The sequence below is a fragment of the Hipposideros armiger genome, unplaced genomic scaffold (genome assembly GCF_001890085.2).
Source record: "Hipposideros armiger isolate ML-2016 unplaced genomic scaffold, ASM189008v1 scaffold_663, whole genome shotgun sequence".
NCBI lineage: Eukaryota > Metazoa > Chordata > Mammalia > Chiroptera > Hipposideridae > Hipposideros > Hipposideros armiger.
This window is the reverse complement of record NW_017732013.1, coordinates 381688-405638: the sequence shown is the minus strand read 5'-3', so window position 1 is coordinate 405638 and position 23951 is coordinate 381688. Positions and strand designations below refer to the sequence as shown.

General features: G+C 39.4%; 1 protein-coding gene across 1 annotated transcript in view; it reads right to left on the bottom strand.

Annotated features, from left to right (window-relative positions):
- Positions 1 to 23951, bottom strand: part of PCSK2 (proprotein convertase subtilisin/kexin type 2) — a 294044-nt gene that overhangs the window by 137133 nt on the left and 132960 nt on the right. The window contains exon 3 of the mRNA XM_019626211.1: positions 1651 to 1764. Within this exon, the coding sequence (XP_019481756.1) occupies positions 1651 to 1764 (114 nt within the window). The remainder of the gene's footprint in view (positions 1 to 1650; positions 1765 to 23951) is intronic.

Sequence of the window (23951 nt, the reverse complement as noted above, 5' to 3'; positions counted from 1 at the left end):
GCATCTTTGTCCTGTGCAGATTTTCTTAAAGATGAATAGTGATATCAGAGTTTGTACTGGCAGAAGCCCATAGTGACCAATTGGTTTTTATGGTATTGCTAAAACATTATGTGAATGTCATTAGTGCACTTTATAAAAATGGTCACTCTTTTCCTTCCAGGCATATGTTAAGATTACACCTCTCCATTCCCTTTGAAGTGAGAATGACCACATGGCTGGTTTTGGCCAATGAAATGTGAGCTCATGTGTCGTTTGTTACATCCAGTCAGAAGCTTTAAGAGCCAGTGTGCAATTTGCCTCTTCCCTTTCTTAAGGAACTCATAAATGTAGGGATCAAAATGGAGCAGAGATGGAGTTTGAGCAGCCTGAGCCCTTGAGGGATTATGAAGCATTGGATGTATAGGAATAGGGAAAACTTTTATTTCATTAAGCCACTGTGATTTGGGGGTTGTTATTGCAAGATATGTAGCCTATCCTGACAAATACAGTAATTTCTCTGTATCTGAGGAGAATTGGTTCCAGAACCCCTGTGGATCCCAAAATCCATGGTTGCTCAAATCCCTCATATAAAATGGTGTAATGTTTGTATATAACCTATATTTTGCATATAGGCTAATGCAGGGTATGTCTACACATCACTTCATTTTCATGGATTCAGTATAGTGCCCTGCATGTGAAAAATTCAAGTTTTGCCTTTTGGAAATTCTGAGAATTTGTTTTGAATATTTTCAACCTTTAAGTGGTTGAATCTGTGGATGCAGGACGTGGGGATTCGTAGGACTGACTGTACACACAAGTTCATGTGGTCACCCAGATGGGATTTTCAGAATTCCATGCCAAAAAGCACAAGGCATACTCAAGCTCTGAAGCTCCAAGAGGGGGCTTGTGATGCAATTCTAGAATGTAGCAGTTCACAGTGTCGTAATTTATTTTCTCTCTCTCAACATCTTTGAACCTTAAATAAAGTTTTACTCACATTTATAAGTTAGTCACTCCTTTTCCCTCAATATGTCCTGCAGTTTGGTTGGTTTGGAGGCACTGAGGCCCTTTTAAATATAACTCAACCCATCCAGATGGATCATGAAGGACTATTGGTGAGCCAGAAAATGCTCATTTCACCAGACAGACTGGGTTTCCCTGCCATGAATCCTGCATCAACTTAGCCGTTATTTTAGGAAGCACTAATAGACGCAACTTTTGTTACTCTAGTCTTCAAGGTCTCCTGCTTGTTCCTTGTGAAGTCACCTGATCCTTTCTCTTATGCCTGTGGTTTCTTCAAGTCCTGCCATTACTCTGACTGTTGAGACCCTAAATAACTTCCCCTATTTTTGACTTGACTTTTATATGGTTTTTTTGCAAGCCTTCACTCATACACTGGTATACTTTTTCAGAGTCTGGAAGAGCCTGATCCCCTGTTAGATCCCTTGCTTTGACCCTAGGAGATCATGGCTATTTAGCAGTTCAGAAGAAAGCAGATTAGAGAATGAAATGCATGAGTGGTGATAGAAAATCAATACATATGAGAGGGGACAGAGTCATTCACTGAGTCAGATGCTGGCTCAGATTCCAAAGAATAATGAGGAAATAGAAATGCAACTTTTATCTGAAGTCTCAAGATGAGAAACATAAGAATAATACAGAGACACTTACCAGATACCATTGCTTTGTAAAAAGAGGGTCATTCATGTTGATGTCTATCTCATTGATGTTTCTATACCCTCGCTTTTTTCGGTTGAATCCTTCTTGTTGCAAGACCATCTTTACCTGGAATGACAATACTGGCATATTACTTGAATATCAATCTGAACATCCCTCTTCTGGAATTTATTTCCATGAATTCAAATTCCATTTGCATATAAGGAGGTTTTTTGTCTCAGCTGAAGCCGATTCATCTTATATATACTCACACTTTATGATGATTTTCCAAGAGCATTTACTTCTGCTGGCTTTGAACAAACAGGCTTAGTGATGGCTCAAAGTGAGTTTCCTTAAGGGAATTGGCTCTGGGTTTTGAACACATAATGCAATATATAGATGATGTATTATAGAATTGTACACTTGAAACCTATGTAGCTTTGTTGACCATTGTCACCCCAATAAATTTTAATTTAAAAAAACAAGAATTAGGTAGAGAAAAGCACTCTCAGGGAAGATAAGGTGGTGGGGTCAATTAGTGAAGTAAACAAAGCAAGGGAATACTCCTATGAAGGAAAGAGTGAGGTGGATTCAGGGAGGGAGAGTGAAAAGTGCATCGATCATGTTTCTGGAGGGCTTCCCAGCTTTTCCATTTGTTGACAGTACTGTGCTATCACATTTGGGAGTCAGCCAAAACCAAAACAAACAAACCAAAAAAACCTGCATGGAGAGCCAGTAAGTCCACAGCAAAGCTCTAGAAAGTAAGTGAGGGACCTTTGAAGAGAAATTGATGGATGATGATGCTGTCCTTGCAATGACAACACTTTATTTTTGGGCAATAAAACAGAACACAAGGCCTTGGATGGAAATGAAACTTAGGGTTTGAATTAGTTCAAAAAACAGCTAGGCTCTGTCCCAACCAGGAAACTTTCTTTCATTTGGGCAATAACTAATTTATCATCCAATAGCTGTGGCTAGTCTCTGAACATCTACAAACTCAAGGACTTTGAAATTGTATAAGAGAGTGTGTGCTGGATACTTACTACTTTTTAATTTATATTTTGCTACCCAACATTTATTTACCTTTTCCCCAAATCTCCCCAGTATATGTGGGGAATTACCTTGAATCTGCTGGTTTCTGTTTTGGTGGGAGTGAAATTTGAAGCACCTGCCTGCTGTAAAGAAACTGAAGGCTCTCTCCACCTCAGAGATGCCTCATGGGTATCTTTCAGGATGTGAAGCCCACAGCCCAGCCCTGGGGCTCCCCCAAAGCTAACCCTTCAGCTTCCCATAGATTGTGAGCTCCTCAAACCTTTCCAATAAACTTTCTTTTGCTCAAGTGACCTAGAATCAACTCCTGTTGACTTGCAATCAAGAACTCGAATATAGGACAAGAGGAAGACAAGATGGTCCAAGTCAAGAGTGGTGATGAACAGGGAGGAATGAAGAGACCACACATGTGGCCAAAACCCTTCCCTTCTTATTTCCCTGGAATGTGCAGGAACACTGAGGAAGAGTGGTTTCTCACTTCCTTGCTCTACATACTCATGCAGAAGGCCTAGGGCTCACTTGCCAGAAAAACTTTTAACTTTACCCAAAATGCTATCCATGTAGAAAAGAAGTGGTAGGTGTGGCATTTGCTCTGTGAATTCTTTGGAGGCATTCCAGCAAGAGACATTCGCTGTGGCGAAGTTTAAAACAAAATCCCCCAAAGAAATAGCAAAATAATTGAAAAATAAATGGGATGGATGTGTATTTGTATTGGCAAAATCTGGGCACAACAAATATCTATCAAATGGAGATAAATTATGACTCAAATATATGTGTGTGCATGTGTGTGTATGTGGTATACTATATATATATGTATATATATATATATATATATATATATCTTCTGAGAAGCAGGTGCCAAGATAAAATTAGGCATGCAAGGATTTTATTGGGAGAGAAAATGCAACAAACTATGATGCAAGTCTGGCTTCATAAGGGAGAGAGTGAACAAGGTTGGGCAAAAAAGTCTTCGGCTGCCCCCTAGTCTAAAGAAGATTTAGCAAAGCTGTTGGGCATCCCAAGTCAGCTGTCAGAAGAAACCTGTGTCAACCAGGCATGAGTGTTCCTGCTGTGCCCAGTCACTGGGTGGAGCAGCCGCAGCCAGCGTGACCTGTTGCCAACAAAGTGATAGATTTCAGAGTGCAACAGCTGGGGTCCTTGGTCAATTACTCTCCTTGGAGTCAGAGGTCTGTGCAGCACATTCTCACAACTGCCACAGAATATATACATTCATTTATATGTGTGTCTGTGCATGTATATATTCGCTAATGTAGAACATTTAAAATGTTGAAGTGAATTGAGTTCTCAACCCGGAAAGAGCCATGACACATCCCTCTTAAAACCTTCTTTACAGTGGAAGCAAGTACAGTAGTCTCCCCTTATCCACAGGGAATATGTTCCAAGGCTCCCCAGTGGATGCCTGAAACGAAGGGTAGTGCCGAACCGTATATATACTTTTTTTTTCTATACACATATATCTTTTCACTTAAAGGAAGCACTTCAAGGCTTCTCTTTGGCATATCCGAATTGCCAGCAGCACCTGCGCTTTGAGGCTTTTATTAAGTAAAGTAAGGGTTACTTGAACACAAGTACTGCAATACCCACCAATGGTCAATCTGGTAACAAAGATGGCTACTAAGTGACTAACAGATGAGGAGCATCTACATCGTGGATACACTGGACAAAGGTATGATTCACATCCCAGGTGGGTTGGAGTGGGATGGTGCAAGATTTTAATAATCTACTCAGAATGACATGCAATTTAAAACTTATGAATTGTTTATTTTTGGAATTTTCCATTTAATATTTTTACACTGAGATTGACTGCCAGTAACTGAAACCACAGAAAGCAAAACCATGGATAAGGGCGGACACTGTATTCAAATAGGAGTGCCATTTTAACTTAGACAGATGAATTTGGCCATTGAATCTTCTCATTTTGATCTCACAGCAAAGCCTTTTTCTGCTCTGTTTACTAATGAGAGGCTGTGACTGGACTGCACTGAGGGATTCCCGTTATACTGGATTCATTGTCAGGAATGATTCCATTGAGATGGCACCTTCCCTTTGCTGGGGTCTTAGCTAAGCAAGAGCATTTACCATGTGGAAGTTTGAAAACTTTCATCTGTATGTCGTTTCCCAGTAGCATAAAAACAGGAAGACCCATCAGATTTCATCTTTTTAAATAACAGTGTAACAACAGCTATTACAATATCACTCCAAACTCAATTAGACCAAATGCATTCTAATGACAAGACTGTTTAAATTCATTTCCATATAATTAAATTTTAATTTCATAAATTAGGTTTTCATGGAGACCAGAGACACTATGGAATGCGGCACTCTCTGGACATCACCCCTCCTCGCCAAAGCATGACTTAGGTGTCTGCAACTTTGCATCCCGTCTTATTAAAAATTAGGACTCCTAGGACTGCAGAGGGCTTTCTGGGCATTAGTTTATCTTCATGTCCTCAACAGAGATCACAGTTACAATTCCAAGAGAGATAAATATATTTAAGACATATATATTTTACTTATTACACACAAATAACTGGAGTTCCATTCCCCCCTCCCTACCCCCACCTCCAATTATACCATGTAATACCATTAGTTGCTTTTATTTTTCTGGCTTCTTTTCTGATCTGAATTTGCTTTCAAACCTAATTCCTACATAATAGAATCATACTACAGATAAAATTATGCATTCTTTCTTCACTAAGTATCCAACCATAGGAATTTTAATATACTGCTATATAGCTCTCATATTTTAATTTTTAATGGCTACCTAAATATTCCATAGAGTGATGTACCATTAGCATAATTTATCCAACAATTTCCCTCTTATTGGTCATTTGGATTGTTTTCTATCATAAGTAAAATTGCAATGAGCAAGAGAGATGAGGTTATAAACTATTTTTAAAGACCTCTGGGGAAGATTTCAGTGTTGTAATTCTATTTGTGATAAAGCCCTAAATGTCAGAGAAGTATTTCCTAGCATCTATATTTCTTTCTCACATTATAACTAAAAGGCAAATTTTTTTCTTTTCCTCTTCCTGTGGATTATAACCTTTCACACATAATGCCTTTCATTACCACTTAGATGTGGTACCAGTGACATGCATATAATAATTATAGCATTTTGCCTTCTCAAAAATATATACAGGTAGCTTTGGTATTTTATTTTAGAATACTTCCCTAAGTTTGTCCATTGATCTAAACATTTATGCAAATAAAAAAATAAGGAAGCAGGAGTTTTTACTACTGGGTATTATTTTATTAAAAATGAACAGATGAATATTCTACAATTCTTGTTCAACTTTTACACCTGGATTTGACCCATGTGCACAGCACAATTTTACCTGAGCATCTCCCCTCATGCCCTTCCCCTTTCAGTCCCTGCCCTCAATTAAGAATTTTTCAATCAACAAGTGTTTCTCTGCTTCCACAGTGCATATACTAGGATAAATCAGATTCTATCACTGCACATTAGTGTACTATTTTACAAGTTACATTAACAAGGTCATTTCACTACATTTAATCTTCTCAACAAACCTGTGGCATGGTATGGTTACAGTTGAGGAAATGGAGGTTTAGAAGCCATTATCCAACAGTTGAAAACATGGTGGAGTCACCGAGGCTGACCACCTCTAAATGCTATCAGCTTTCTACTAAGCCGTATTGTCTCTCCCTAAGGCATGGAACACAGACAAGCTTCCAGTATCTGGGACAACTTAACTGTACATGTGACTCTCTAAGGATCAGGGCCAGTTCACTTCCCTGCTGGGTTGATAATTAAACAGCTGCTAATTAGCACTGACTATGCTGAGCAGGGGAGGGGCCGAGGAGAAAGGGGAGCAGTAGGGAAACTTATCTCACAGGGCGTTCGGAACATCTTGACTTGAAGTGAGCACAAGAAAAGAAACATAAAATAAAACTAAGATGTTGCTGAAAATACTGAAGATTATGAATCCATGATGCCATTGATTGTCACATTATTTTCTCTACCACTAAGAATTATTTTATTTACTGTTGTGGGTTGATGTGTGTCCCTCTAAAAGATATATTGAAGTCCTAACCTACTCACCTGTAAAGTGGGGATGAGATCTAATAACTAACACTTATTGAGGACTAACTTGTACCAAGTGGTGCTTTAAGTCTTAAGATACATTATCTCAGTCATTTTTCACAACAGCCTCCTGGGGGTTAGGAATGAAGGCATGAAGAAGTATATAGCTGGATAAGAGTCACACAGGTAGTCAAGAGTAGAATCATGATTTATACCCTCTATGGGCTGAATTGAGTGTACCCCTAAAAATTCATATGTTCATATGTTAACATCCTAACCACCAGTACCTCAGCATGTTACTGTATTTGGAGATAGTGTCTTTAAAGAGGTAATTAAGTTAAAATGAGGTAATTAAGGTGAGCCCTAATCCAATATGACTGGTGTCTTTGTGAGAAGAGGAAATTTGTACATAGACACACAAAGGGAATGACATGAAGACACAGGGTGAAGCCAAGGAGAGGGGCTTGGAATGTATCCCTCCCTGATGGCCCTCAGAAGAAGCCAACCCTGTCCTTGATCTTGGACTTCTAGCCTCCAGAACTGTGAGACATACATTGCTGTTGTTTAAGCCACCCAGTTTGTGGTAATTGGTTACAGCAGCCCCAGCAAACTCATACAATACCCCCCCGCAACCTGGTTGCAAAGTCTCTGTACTTACCTATTGCACTGTGTTGCTTCTCTGCTCCCACTTCACATGGGGGTTGTGGTGAGGCTCAAATTAGATAATGCATATAAAGCATAACACCTGGCCCACAGTACATATCCAATAAATGTCTACAATTTCTACTATAATTATTGCCAACATTGTTATAATATTACAAGCCCTGTGGAAAAGCAGTGGGATGGTGTCTTCCCTTGTTCCATCCTACCTCAAGGCAGGCATGTTTTATTACAAAGCAGACCAGAGTGCCTGTGTTTCATTCTTCAAGCTCTTAGCTTGTTAAAGGTGAATCAAAGTAAACATGGCAAGAGAAACCAGATGGAGTCCATTCCCCTGTGTTTCCTGAAAGTAAAAGACCCATATGCAGGAAAGCATATCTCTACCTCTTTTTTTGCCTTTGCTTCTCCAATGCAGTGTTACCTCAGTGTTTGAACTGATGAGCTGAACACAGCCTTATGAAATAAGGAACCCAGAAAAGCCATTACTGGGGGTGATGTGGGAGATGATGGAGGAAGGAGGCAACTCCTAAGTGCAGATGTTCTTGTTCATCTGCTTTGCTACCAGCTGACAGCCTTGGTTGTCAAGATCCAAACAGGCATCTAGAGATGGAGAGAGGCTTGGGGAGGAAAGAATGACCCAGGGAGATCAGTTGCTGAGAGGGTGGGAGACGGGAGGGAAGAGGCAGCAAACAGGGAGTATTTGTTTAATTTCCCCCTTGAGCAGGCAGGTATGACTTTTTGGAAAGCCCAATTATAGGCAAATCACAGGGCTTAACTTTTCAAAGAACAGCGAGTTAAGCCACAATCATGGTTGAGTGCACTGTATTGATTATCCTCAAAGAGAGAGGTTTGTGCATCTTGCAGGAATGAAGATGATCAATTGAGGAGAGAGGATGTGGCTGCATGCCTCTGGCCACAGTTTCAGTTACTGCGTCTCAGTGACAAATATTAGCAAATTGCTATCTATCAACTAAAGCTCTATATACAAGATATACCATCAGTTAATGTAATTAGGGAGGGATCGAAGATATTTTCAGTAGAGTGAAGTGCAAAGGCAACTTACAGGAATGCATTTAACAGGTACAATTCCAGCTTCCACACTTGCTGGAACATATGTATCATGTTTGGGATTGCACTTTAGCATGATCTCAATCTTCCTATTGCTCCTGTTTCTAGAATGGTGGAGGAATGTTATGAATTGGATTTAGGGGATTATATTGAGGAAAAGGATATTAAAAGGTGGTAGGTACTATACCAAATGTGGAGGCAGAATGGAGTTTGCATGAGAGAACAATTTTCCACAGATGCCAGGAACTCGTAAGTGCTGTGCTTGGCCAAAATGACATAATCCTCTCAACGAGGTTCTCCTGAGAGGTGAGTGTGGAAAAGAAGCAAAGCAAGGCTAAGTCACCTTTATGTATTAACTGCTGTGGCCGTGTGCACAATGTAGCCAAAGAGAGCCTGCCTAGGCCAAGTGGATGGCTCTGTTTCCCATCACAGATGGGCAGAAGGACCTCAGTCTAACACAGAAGGTTCCTGGAAGGACAAACAGGAAGAGGAGCATGATGATGATGATGGGGAGAAGGGGAGGAGTGAGGAAAGGTTCTACCTCGTCCACTCCAGCTGTGGCCCCACCACAGAGTCCTCACACCTGACCAGCTCACTCAGGGTTCCTCCTTCCTGGGAAGGCGCTCAGGGGTGAGAGGTAAAGAGAGGCCAGCAGGGCCCACAGAGAAGGTGCTCATGGTGCCTAGCTGGAAATGAATGGCTCCAGCACAGCATAGGAATACAGCTTTTGAAAACTTCATCCTCTGCAAAGCCTCCATCATGACACAGATGCTCGGTCCAGTTCTGCTAGTGAACCAGGAGGATGCTGAATATGGATGTATCTGGGATGCCTACCCCCCATTCTGTACTGGATGGAGGGCTTAGTAATGTGTTTCTGGAAGGAATGGGCAAATCTGACTGAATATACAAAGCAAGTTTCATTAATTATGTTGTCTTATGGCTGCCAAGACTCTTTAAGGAGAGTTAATAGCATCAAGGTCACCTGATTCAGTCCCATGGGTCGGTTACCTTCACTCTGTTCCCATGATTGCAGAAAAATGATGGAACCCCAGTCTCAGTTGCTGTCTCATAAATGCATGTGGGGAAAAGAGAGGATGGGAGGAAAGTGTGAGTGGTTTGATCCAAAGTCATGACTCTACCAAGTGCTAAAGACCCTGTATCAAATGCAGTGTGGCATGGTAAGCAAGAGCTAGATTGGGAATCAGAAAGAAATGGGTTCAGGTCCTGGGTTGGTTTGTTTCTTATTTGTGTGTGTTCTGAGGTAGGTCCCTCAAGTCCTCTGGGTCATGTTTTCCTCATCTAGAGTAAAGATGTTTTTGTAAATAAAGTTTGTTGAACACAGCTATGCCCATTTGTTTACATCCTGCCTCTGGCTGCTTTCATGCTACAATGGCAGTATTGTGTAGTTGCAACAGAGACCATATGGCTCACAGAGCCTAAAGTATTTATTTGCTCTCTGGCCCTTTACAGAAAAATTTTGTCGACTCTCTGTTGTATACCACGTAGATGGTGGAATTCTTGACTGTATAGGCTTAATGGTGAGGATCACATGAAATAATCTTTCCTTGTTGGGAACAATGAGACTTACTATAAATGTTACTATCTATAATTATGATACATAATATGTATAAGGAATCCATTTCATTCATCTATAAGTGTTGAAGCTGTGGCAGAAATTTGAGTAGTGCAAGTGATATGATTTGAGGGGCACAAAGAAAGCTAGCTTCCAGTGACCCAAATCACCTCCCCTGAGCACATACCCACTGATTGGATTCCAGACATGAAGAGTTAAGCTTTCATTTTAAGACTTCATTATCCAGGTTGATTACATCTGTATTTGAAAAGATTGGGAAAACAAGTCCTCTGGGAAAGGCAAACATCCAGGTGCTATCGCTTAGCAACACAGGTGCATGAATGACTAATTAGACAGCTTTACTCAATGATACTGGTTGAGATTGGTGCAATGAAGGAATGAGAGTTTATAGAAAGGTAACTTTGAAACTCTTGGGCAGTGTCTTGCAAGCCAGGGTGAAGTGCTATCAAAAGAAAGCAACAATGAAGGACTTAGGACTTAGAATTGGATGCCACTAGAGGAGGGAGGATTAAGACCAAAGAGGTGAGAGAGCATGCTGGAAAATCCTCCCAAAGTTTTTTGCTTCTAGACGTTCTTTATGCATGGCATGTCTTCAGCCTGAAGGATACACTCACCTTTTTACTTGCCATGACAAATGTTGCAGTATTGTTTCTTTATAAGTGTTCAGTAGGGAACAAACCAAAAAGCTGTCTTCTAGAGACCACAAATGAATTTTTGAAAATTCACAATATCCTTTTCTTAAGCTCACAAACTTGGAAGAAGGTTTGATCTTTGGATTTGGACCATAGACTTAAAGAAAAGAGAAGATTCACTTTCTCAGTTCTTTTTTCCTAAAGGGCATCTATTTTTAATCATCCTCAAAGGTTAGTCCCTTTGTAAACAGCAATGCCTTGTCAATTCTTTCCTCCTATTGGTATTTTATTAGCTGCCAATGGAACAATTCCAGGTTGATAGGGTGAAATAGAAAATGTGTATTGAAATTGCAATTGGCATATGTCTGAAATATTTGGGGGCTGTTAACTGCACCCCGCTCATCAGGCCTTTGGAGAGTAAATTCATATGTCAAGCCAAGCAGCCCACACATGACAAAACATGAACAAGGAGTAAAGGTCAGAGCCATTGATTCTTAACACACTTCTATTTATGCACAGAGCACCCAGTGATGGGGTGTTCATGAGCCCAGCACGATGATGCAGAACTAATGAAGAAAGTAATGAATTCACTTCGCAATAGTGCTCCTGGAGGGCACAGAACCAACCATGCATTTAGATCTGCCCTCTGAGAAATGCCAGGACAAAAAAGCTTTTCATTGAGCAGCGTCTTAGTTTTCTATGGCTGCTGTAACAAATTAACAAAACATTGCAGCATTATTCACAGTGGCCAAGACATGAAAACAAAGTGTCCTTCAGTAGATGATTGGATAAAGATGTGGTACATATATACAATGGAATATTACTCAGCCATAAGGAAAGATGAAATACTGCCATTTACGACATGAATAGATCTTGAGATTATCAGGCTAAGTGAAATAAGTCAGACAGAAAAAGTCAAGAACCATATGACTTCACTAATATATGGGATGTAAACCTGAAAGCAACAAATGAACAAGACAAACAAACAAAGAAACAAAAACTCATAGACACAGACAACAGTTGAGTGGTTACCAAAGGTAAGGGGGGAGGAAGGGTGGCAGAAGAGGGAAAAGGGGATCAAATATATGGTGATGGAAGGAGAACTGACTCTGGGTATTGAACATACAATGCAATATATAGATGATGTATTATAGAAATGTAACTTGAAACCTATATAATTTTGCTAACCAATGTCGCCCCAATAAATTTAATTAAAAAAACCCCAAAAACAGTGTCTTCAAACAACACAAACTTATTCTCTTACAGCTCTGGAGGTCAGAAGTCTAAAATTAAAGTGTCACCAGGACTGCACTCCTTCCAGAGGCTCTAGGAGAGGGTCCATTTCCTTGCTTTTCTGCCTTCTACAGTATGTGTGCATTCCTTGGTTCATGACCCATTTCCTCCAGTTTCAAAGGCAGCAACAGGTCAAATTCATGTATGGTATTATTCTGACCTCCTCTTCTGCTTCCCCCACCCCCCTTTTTTATTTATTAGTTTCAGGTGTACAAAGCAATGTAATAGTCAGACATTAACACCCCTCACGTAGTGATAACCACCCCCCCAATCTACTACCCCTCTAACATCATATATAGCTCTTACAATTCCATTGACTATCTTCCCTATGTCGTACTCCACATCCTGTGGAGATTACACACACACACACACACACACACACACACATATATATATATATGGTTTATAGTTGACATTCAATATTATTCTACTTCAGCCTCAGATGTGTAACATACTGGTCAGGCATCTACACAGTCTATGATGTGATCCCCCAATAAGTCCAGCGCCCATCATGGGCACCTTACATAATCTTTACAATATTATTGATTATGTCCCCATACTGTAATTCATATCCCCATGACTATATTATGACTACTAATTTGCACTTTCTAATCTTTTTTTTTCCTTTGTCTTTCACAGTCTGACTTATTTCACTTAGCATAATATTCTCTAGGTCTATCCATGTTGTGTGGTACATTTATACAGTGGAGTATTATTCAGCCATGAAAAGGAATGGAATCTTATCATCTGCTTCCCTCTTATAAGATCTTTCTAATGACAAGGACCCATTGGGATAATCCAGGATAATCTCCCTATTTTAACGCCAGCTGATTAACAACCTTAATTACTCCTTGCCATGTGCCATAACATATTCACAGGTTCTAGGGATTAGGATGTGAAAATCTTTGGGGACCATCATTCTCCCTACCACTTGCAGAAAGGGGGCTAATATCATGTTGAAATATGAGGCTGATTGTTGACTAGTTCTACTGAAGATATCTGTGTGGGGATGATGGAAGCATGATGGAGATGCAGAGCACCTAGAATTCTTCAGAAAAAGAAACAAAGCAGCTACATTATTGGATAAACCACCATTGGCAAACTAGAAGAGGTCCTATGTAGTGGTGAAAGGTCGACAGTGTGGTAACCATAACTCTATCAATAGCTGATGCATGACACTAGTTCTGGAGGAATGGCTAGTCACAGATGACAATGGCTAGTCCAAAAGATATTAACAAGTTGAGCTGATTGGCTTATATCAATTAAACAAAATTGGCAATACATATAGATGTAAAATGCTGTTCTTAGGTTAAAAAAATTAATTGTACAATTACAAGAAAGAGAAGAGTGCCTTGACAGGAAGGTAGGGTTTGAGCTGAAAACCAGCTTAATGTGAAAGAATCATAGTAGTTAATATCAATGATAGAAAAATAAATTCAAACTCTGGATTCTTTAGGAGAAATAGAGTCCCAGATAGAGGGAAGAGCAGATGTTTTTGAGGCATTTGGTGAGACAGTACCTAAACATGAGCTGACTTTCAGAAGGGCACTGGAAATTTTGTGTCCAGAGAAAGGGAGCTAAGATGACAAATCTGAGAAACATCACATCTAGGAAATAAGATGTGTAAACTCAACTCATGGGGTGGACTTCAATGGTGATATTCAGAACGGGGAGGTCTAACTGAGTGTTCCAGATGATGACCTGGTTGGGCACAAATCTTTCAAGACCTGTTTCAGAACCCTTTATCAGTTGGACTACACTATTTGTATTGACTCACACCCCCCCCCGCTCCACCTCCCTTAAAGGAGTATATTTCCCTACTCCATTGTATTGGTTTTGGACTTATGCTGGGAGAAGTATGCTTGTCCACCACTAACTTCTTGTATTTCAGTCATGATGGTGAGAAGAATATGCCCAATGTATCCTGCTAGGTAGGCCCCAAAGAATAAATGACACATGGAGAACAGCTGTCCCACTTGGCCTGCGCATTTTCACCTTGTATTTCAAAGCAGAGTTGCTCCAGTCAACCCACCGATGTGTAGATGCAAAATAAATGCTTATTGCTGTATGCCACTGTATTTAGGCCGCTTGATACACATCATTTTCATTATCATAGCTGACTGATACATTGACATTATGTATTCTCGTTCAATCTCAGAGTATGTTATGGCTTTCTATTTTGATGGGATATAGTTGTATCTTTCTGAGTTTTTAGTAAATCTTTGCTGTGTAAATTCCAGAGGGTAAGGAAGACATACATGATTCTAAACAAACATCCTAGAACTGAAATATTTAGCATGTCTTTATCCAGATGGGGAACTTTTATATGCTGATTTGAAAAGTACAGCTATGGGTACAGGAATGTTGAGTGCAACAATGTCTGTGTTAAAAAAGAGAAAGAAAGTACATGTCCATTAACAGAGGAATATTTTCAAGAAATACAGCATAGTTATTAAAAGGCATGATTACATATCAATTAAAATAGTTGTTCATGTTTTATTTTAGGTAAAAACACAAGTTACATAAAAATACATATAGAATTTTTTATAAAAATCATCAGCACAATAACTGTGTGTATGTGTGTGTGTGTGTGTGTACATGTGTGTAATTGAAAAAAATTCTGAGAGGATAGTGGCAAATATTGTCTACCTTTAGAGAATGGTATTGGAGAAAAGAGAAAGGGAAATATTTGTTTTTTGATGTTTCCACTCAACATAAGAAAAGAAAGGAGATGAATACTTTTAATTTTCTTTTTGTTATTTTCTATATTTTCCAAAATCCCAATCATGAATATGGATCACTTATGTTTATGTAGTTAAGCCTTTTTATTTATAAACATTGTAAAGTGCTGTTGGTTGTTCATGATATCCTACACTAGAAAAATTGGCTAGCATCACTGGATGGAGCAGAAACAGAGACATCACAGTTTTGTTCAGGGATGCTCTGGGTCCTTGTAATAAATGAGGTTTTCTTGGAATAATGATAAGAAGCAATCTCATTTTCCTAGCAGAAAAAAAGCCCAAATCCATAAGACTGAGAGAAAAAAAGCACATCAAGACAAGAACAAAAAGTAAGTTGATGAAACAGAGCAACTAAGATGAGCCAAGCACAAAACCAAAATAAAAATCCATTTTGAAAGCAGCATAAAGTAGAATTAACAATAAAGAAATGGATTGGTAATAATAAATTTTAAGTTTTATCAGAAAATGATAAAAATTTTGAAAGAGAAAATTACAGATGTATAGGACATAGAGCAACATAAAAGTTACAGTTACCATGTAGGATGGGAGCATTCCTGAACATTTCTCACTAGCAAATATTACTGATCTTTAATGGGAATATTCTGAGGTCAGATAATCAGTTCATGGGGGCATCTAAGCTGCCTGTGCATTTTTACTTTAGAAACTTCAACACTTCCTTACTGATAAGCCTTAAGAGGAGGATATAAAGAGTGGAATTTCTTGTCTCATTTGTGTTTATTGGTGCCAGCATTTGGTGTGGAAACTTGCTTCAGAATTTATAGCCAGATAGCCATATTTCCTGAGGTCTGAGGGAAGGAATATGTCACATAATATGCAGCATCATGTAGGGGTGGGTTGTATGAATGTTATGAAAGACAAGTGTTGAACCTCAAGTCCTAAGAGGTCTGAAATATTAACTTGAGACATTTCATTGCTAATATTCACTGAAGCCAAGAATAAACTGAGCCCATGGTCTACCCACAGTTCAAAACTACTTCTCTTTTTCCTACTGCTGGTCCTTACTTACACCTGGAACAGTGATATCAGAGGAGCTGGGCATCAGAGGAACTGGGCAGCTGAGTGGAGTGGCTTGAACTCAAGGTCCCAAATTTACCAGGGCACCAGCTCCTCAGCTGGGGATATTGCCAATAATATTCTGGGTAAAAGAGGGATACCCAGAATCACTGGAATAGACACGAAGAAGTATACTTGGGTATATAGCTGGAAAGACTCAGCATATTCTAGGCAAGATTAACAACACGAGATCTATACTTAGCCATATTCCAGGGAATGCTTGAATTATAGTGATAGAGACAAAAATCTCAGAAGCATTCAAGCAGAAAAAACAATACATGTTTACTACAAAAGAATAAATAACCAAACCAAACTAGACCTTCGCTGCAGTGCTAAATGCCAGAAGCCAAGGAGAAATACAGACAGGTCAAGAGGTCAATGTTTGTGTTCCAGCTATGCTGTTGCAAAACAAATTGTCCCAAGATGTGGTGCTTAAAGCAACCATGTCCTTATGCTCACTAATTCTGGGGGTCAGGAATTTGGGGATGGCACTGAGGGATGTCTTGTCTCTGTGACATTTCTGGGTCCTAGGTAGAATAACTCAAAGGCTGGGTCTGACTTGAGGGCTGGGGCTGGATAAGATGTAGAGATTATCATTACTGGGTTGGAAGCTCCGGATAGATCTGGCCCCAACAACTGTCATTTCGTTTGCCCTGCACCTTTGTTGCCTTGCTCGTTTCCTCTCTATAACCAGAGATTTGTAGGTGAGATGGAGGATCAACTAAAGAAGTTGCTTTCACTCTCTCAAATGTCTAAGTTCTTGATTCTTCTCTGTAGGCACTAGTACCTTTTCTTTCTATAGAATGCAATGATACTTAAGCCTGGACTTCAAGGTGCCAGAGTATCTGCACCCCATCTGCCCAGTCTACATCTCCACACCATATTCCCTCCACCATGACCCAGCCAGGCCAGTTTCCTTACAAATCTTCACATGTCCCCATGTACCTTCTGCCCAGGGCATATTTACTCATACCTTAATGTTTGTGCACCAAAATATCAAAGCACAAACCACTCCCAGTACACTTTCCAGTCTTTAACATCTGCTGCATTTCACGATACCAGCCATTGTCTTTTTTGGTAACTCCTTTGCAAATGAATTGCTTAAATCACACAGTTGAGACTCGAATAGTAATTTAGCACCAGACCATGGGGTGTTTCTGAGCTTTGGTATTGTACCACCATTAAGCTATAATATCTTTGGGGAAAACAAAGCCAAGAATAATAATATATTTTGTCTCTCTTTCAGAGAAAAAAACCTTCTGCCATTTCCATACTCCAGTTTTGCATTTATAGAAGAGTGGGCATGTGAGGGTACTGTTACCATCTCCGCCCCCGCCTTCCCTACACAGGGCCGCCTACCGTTATTCCATGATTGGGCATAATTTCTATTCACTTTTTCCCCCACTTCCAAACATAAATGGGATCATATGACAGTTAAGAAACAAAGGAAATTTGCCAGGTTGCCTATGCTTCATCAGCATCTTAAAAAGCCATGTTATGCTTTATTTCAAACTGTGAAATTCGACCACTTTTATGCTGCCAGTTTATGAAATCTGAAAAGTGCTGTGTAGCCCCAAGAAGCCTTCTAGAGGAGGGTCTTGTTATTTTAATTGTTGAATAGATCTTCCTAAAAATGTGTGATACTCTTAATAAATGGAGATGTTATTTTCCTCCTTCTTCTATCTCAACACTTTGAAAACCTTTATTCATTTCAGGGAAAACAAAGGAATTTCATTTTTGTGAAGTGAGACAAAGTGACTTTTTCTTTTCATTACTTCTAGAAATTAAATACAATAGAAAAGCAAACTTTATTTTCTGGTTTGAAATGAAATCACTGTATCCTATTCTCATCTGCAGTTGAAGGTAAAAAGGAAGTTCATCAAACTAAGTGCTGAAAATGTGCTCCAAACACAGAGCTTGGCACACCTGTCCTGTACTACCATCTTTTCCTTAAAAACTTGCAAAAATCTAAAATCAAGCCCAAGAATACCCCATTATGGTTCTCAGCTTACACTGTTAAAAGCAATAATCCACTTAAATTTAGACAATCTGGCAAAATCATTAAAAATGTCGCTCTTTGGAGATTCTCTTCTTTGTTCCTCGAGTCAAGTTCTCTGGAAATACGTAGTAGAGTCAGTCAGCCAAAATTCTGAGAGGTCCTCTCCAGCCCTAGCCATTGGTTTCCTTCTAATACTGTGAGTTGCAGATGATTTCCAATCTGCTTCTCTGCCTGAGGGAAACCCAGGCTGTTTTTTTTTTTAAAGATTTTATTGGGAAATTGGGGGAGGGGGACAGCATTGGGGAATCAGGGAAGGGGAACAGACAAGTTGCTGACCTTTTGTTCTTCAGCCTAGTTGTGGAGGACGTCACTTCCCTGACCCATGGTGGTATTATGATCATTGCACTCTTCCCGGGTGAGGCAGATTGGTTGCTGGCCACTGGATGGTCGCTCACTGTGGCTCTTGGAAGCTCACGTTGGCTGCCAGCTGCTCATGGTAGCTTACGGCAGCCCACTGCATCTCCACAGCAGTCTATGCCATCGCCAGCGATTCATGGCAGCCCAACTCCAGGTTGAGCTGTTGTTCACCATCTTAGCTGTAGAGGACGCAGCATCACTGGCCCTAATGTGGCATCCCAACCGAGGCCCTGCTGCACAGAGCTGGTACTCCCAAGCCAATTCTTAACCAATGCGCCACTCGGCCGGCCTTTTTTTTGTTGTTGTTCCTGAGTGGAGATAACCACACTTCAGTTTCTCTGGGTGTCAGTAACAATATAGTATTGATTGGTGGTTTCTTGAATGTGCTCTATCTTAAAGAAATCCTGTCACCACTGAGACAAAGTAAGATGGGCTTTCCTTACCATTTCCAAGGGTAAAATCAATTTTGTATTTGGAATCGTAAGATGCATACCCAATTCTCCAAAATGCACAGCACTACCTGCCCTTAACTGTTTACCTCAGTCTTTAGTCAGGTCTCTTCAGACAGGGCTAAAGCTTAATATCCATGGATTGGTTAGAAATATTTTCCATGATGCTACTACTTAGTACCATCTGAGTAAGCTATATTATTAATTTGCAGATAACAAAGTGTGAAGAGTGTGTCCTTTCCAATCTAAAACCAGAGTGTCTGTAGAGGGAGCACCTGAAGCTTAACCAGCTTCATGTTCAGAAAGCTATAGCTGCCTTTGTTGCTCCTCATTTGATCTATTTTTGTGTGGTCTGCCATTTGCCTGATGTTTGCTCAGCACCTGGTAAGCAAAGAGCTAGAAAATCAATATCTCTGCCCATTTAGATAGCCTCTTACCATTCAGTGACATTCACACAGTGCTGAGGAGGAAAGCAGGGGATCAATGCATCTTAGCGACCTGGAGCAGACATTTAGTCAACTCATCTAAGCAATCGATGGCATTCAACTAGTTGCTAGCCTGGGTTCAAGTTACTCAGTTTTTATAAAACGGTGACTTGAAGAAATGACATCATGTACCTGTGTTTCTCTCTTATAACATGCATCTCTCCAGCTGATGAGAAGCTGAACCCTATCATCCTGCCATAAGCCAATAATTATAGAAATCTCAATAATAAAACTACATGCAAAATACTTCACAATTATTATATGTCTAGTCCTTTCAGCAATCTTATAACATGGCATTATTATTATTGTAACAGCTTTAAAACATGTCTGTAAATTCTAGGATGGTCCTCCCCCATCAAGAGCTAGGGCCTCTGCCCCTGACCCCCTCCCCTGGCTCTGAGTGGGTTTGTGACTGATTCAACCAGTAGAGCATGGTGGAAGTGATGCTATCTGATCTTTATACCAGATCAGCAAGACCACCTGGTTCTTTTGATCTAGGGAAGCCAGTCACCATGCACAGAAATCCAGTTAACTTGATGCCACTGGGCTGGAGAGTCTGTGCATAGGTGCTCTGGTCAACATCGTTGACTGGGCTCCTCCCAGCATGTCGCCATGTGAGCAACCCATTTGACTGCAACCATGTGAAACCCCAAGTGAGAACTGCTGAGCCCTTACCAAATTCTTGACCCACAAGATATTGAGCAACTAAAATTGCTGTTGTTTTACATCTCTAAATGTGGGGGTAACTTGTTACATGGCAATGTTAACCAGAAAAATTATCCACCATTTTATGAGTGAAGAATTTGAGCTTCACAAAGCTAGAATACATTGCCCAAAGTCACACAACTTCAAAGTTGCTGGTTTTATACCAAATTTGTCCTAGTCTGAAATCAATGCACTTGATTCTATATCATAATGTTTTCTAATTAGTTGGTTAATTGCAGGGGAAACCCAACATGACTGTGGATGTGTGAGTAAAAATGAAATATCACTATTTTATATACTTCCTTGAAGGTCCAGTTAGTGGCAAAGATCTCCATCCCAGGCTCACAAGTGTGTGAATAAAAAAGTACTGGTCACACAATTCTAGGCCCTTTTGACTTTTCTCAGGGAAGAACCCTTGGGTGCTTTTCTTCCAGGGCACTCCACCCCTCTCTGGCCCCTTTCTATTGGCCCAACTTGAACTTCACCATCAGCCTCTCTGCCAAAAAATCAGTCACCTCCTTTTCTTAGACCAAAAATCCAAAATCATTGACCACCATGGCGCCAGACACAATCCACCAGTAGTCATCTCATTTAATTTTTGTCACCACACTGGAAGGGATGTACTATTAACTGCATAGCATGGATGCAGAAATCAGGGCTTAGAGAAGTTAAGTGACTTGTCCAAGTTAATTGGTAAATTTAACCCCACAGTTTTCTGATTCTTATTTTACTGTACTCCTTCCCACTGTCCTCAAAATACCAAACATTTAAAAAGTAAATTATAGTTCAGTGCTCTTAGGGTAGCTGGCACTTTCTCATTCTGATGACTTTAGCGAGAAATATTATCCCCACTTCAGGAAGGGCCTGATTCCCCAAACAAAACTGCTTCCTACCTAAAAACATTTCTTGGAAAACCAAAGTGTGTCCATACCACCGTTCTGCCAAACCCCTAAGCTTGAGAATATGCTGGGTGAAATAATTTTAGGCACAAATGACTTATGCTGGTAAGTAGTACTGACAAGCTGTGTTACCTCAAGCAAATTATTTAACCTCTTCATTTCATCAAGTGTAAAATGAGAGAATGAGCTAGATGAACTTGAATGTGCTGTGAACTTACTATGGATACACAAGTATCTGGAGTTGAAGCCATAACAAATGAAGTGACTTATAATAAAGACATGTATGGCAATAATAACAATAGTAAACACTGAGTAACTTACTATGTGCTCAGCACTTTATACTTATTTAATCCCATTACTGTTACAATCCCCATTTACAGATGAGACACAGGAGCTTGCCTGACTGGTCACAGTGGATAAGGCAGGATTTGATCACTTGCTATTTGACCCCAGAAGCTGTGCTCTTAAACAACTTCTAAATATTGTCAAATAAACATGAAGACAATAAATGTTATAGGAATGTGGAGGGGCGAGGAACATTTCCAGCTGTGATAATCATTGTACTCCTATTCTCCCCATGGGTGGTGCCTACCGTCCTTTCATAGGCATCCCTGCGTCCTGACATCTGGAGAGCTGAAAGTGATGCTCCAAAACACCATAGAATGTGAGACATGAGATTCTGTAAAATTAGTTGCACACATTTGGAGCAAAAGTCATGATGGTTCTATTTACTTTTCCTTTTTAAACTTTTTATTTTGAAATAACACCAGAACAATAGGAAAACAAGTGCATAGAATTCCCAAGTATTCTTCACTCAGGTTTTCTTAATACCAACATTTTACCACCTTTACTTTATCATTCTCTCTCTTGCTCATATATATATATATATATATATATATATATATATATATGAGTTAAAAAAATGTATACAAGTGAACACCTTGGTTAAGGTTGCTCAAGCAGTAGTTCGCCATAATCAGAAGTGTCTGGACACTGATGGTAACCACTTTGAGCACCTCTTGTAATAGCAGAAGTCAAACGTGACTTGTATTCATCTTTTGTTATTGGTATATATTGAGTATTACAATTTTAATACAGTTTTCCTTTCTTAAAATGTGTATACATTTTTTTGGCACCCTCTGTATATTTATATATTCACACACACACACACACACACAAATTTTTCTAAACCATTTGAAAGTTGCAAATAGTATTCCCCCTTAAGTTTAAATATATCAGTGTGTATGTCCTAAAAACAATCACGTCTTCTTACATAACCCTATTTCAATTGTGAAAATCAGAAAATTAACATTGATATGATACTGTGATCTAATCTTTACACTTTAGTCAATTAATATTTCATTAATGTTCTTTATGGGGAAAAAAGAAAAGAAAAGAAAAGAAAAGAAAAAACCCAGGATCCAATCTAATCTAGGATGATTAATATACTTTTCAAAAGGTAACATATTGCAAACATTCCATTCCTAGAGAAACCAAAGCCAAATGTAATAAATATAAGCATGGTAGGACAGTGGCTAAGAAGACTATAAGCAAACATAACTATTGTACATACAGCAAAATAAAGACAGAGTTTATAGAACCAAGAATGTTAAAGCTACAGTAGAAAACCATTACCCTTTAGCAGGTCAGAAACAGTGAGTTCTGTACATAGCTGTGTTTCTTTTTGTTCTCAGAACCTCTTAGAACAGTGGTTCTTAAATTTAGAAGCAACATCAGAATGCTTTGAAATCTTGTTAAAACACAAATTACTAGGTCCCACCCCCGGAGTTTCTGACTTTATAGTTCTGGGGTGGGCCTGAGAGTTTGTATTTTCATCAGTTCCCAAATAATGTTGATGTTGCTCGTCCAAGGGGCCATAATTCGAGAACCATTTCTCTAAAGAAACTTCTGTTAGATGGTGCCCTACTCAGGAATTTCATCTGATGGCTTAATCAATGACCTCTTATTTATCAAATACAATACCCTATTCTCAATTCCATTGTGATAGGTGGATATAGGGGAATTTCTCTACTTGTTGGAGGCCTCATGTTTCTACCAAGATACTAAAATGACTCCAATTCCCATTCAGGAAAATACTGAGAAAATTCTATTTATATGAGCGTCCATTAAGTGTGAAATTTTCAAGTAAGATGTTATTTGTGTTAATCAGAAACACACACACACAGACACACACACATGATGTAGGTTGCTCTCTGTAAATTCTCTGAATTGATGATAGAGATGGCTATGATTTGAAAAGCTTAAGCAAATTTGGAAAATGGGATAGTGTCTAAACAATACAATTTGTTATGCCATATGAATGCAACTGTTAAGGCAGGGAACCATGTCCCAGATAGAACTGAGTCTTATTTATCTTTCAGTCTCTACATGTCAAGTCTAGGACTTTATAACTGTGTGACTTTGGGCAAGTTTCTTAACTTCTCTGTATTTGTTTTCTCATCAACAAAAGAGGGATAATAATAAAATTCACCTATAATAGATTAAACCATTGTTCAGTAAATAGTCACCCTCTATCTCTCTCAACCTCTGTGGGAGGAGCATGCTTCACACGCTTTGATTTGGGGCTTGGTCATGTGACTTGTTTTGGCCAATAGAATGTGTGTGTAAGTATGGGGCTATAGAAAGGCTACACTTTAAGGGCATGATGTATTTGTGGTTTACCTTTGGCAACTTTTGATGTCTGTCAGATAACCAACCCATTGGGCACAAAATAATAAGATAAATGTAACAAACTTGGACCTAGTCCTTGGCTTAGAGCCATGACTGGCTGAGTCCATGCTGTAGCAACTCATATTCATATATATATATATGGCCTAAGTGTGTACTTCAGACTCTGGCAAATTTTGTTTGTTTTTCATGCAGAAATAGCTGACACACACAACCTTATAGTACTATAGTGAAGATTAAATAAAATAACAAATGCAAGGCTTCAGAACAGTGCTTAGCATGTAATAAATGCTCTTTAGATGTGAGCTATAATTATTATTACACCTGATACCTAGAGCATTGGGAAGGTTTTGATAATAGGAAAGAAAGAAACTTTCCTAGTATCCAAGGCTTTTTTTATACATCCTGAGTTCTAGCTCACATATTTGACCTTGACCCAATTACTTTACTTCTCTGAGTCTCAGTGACAATTTATCTGATAGATTTAAACACTTCT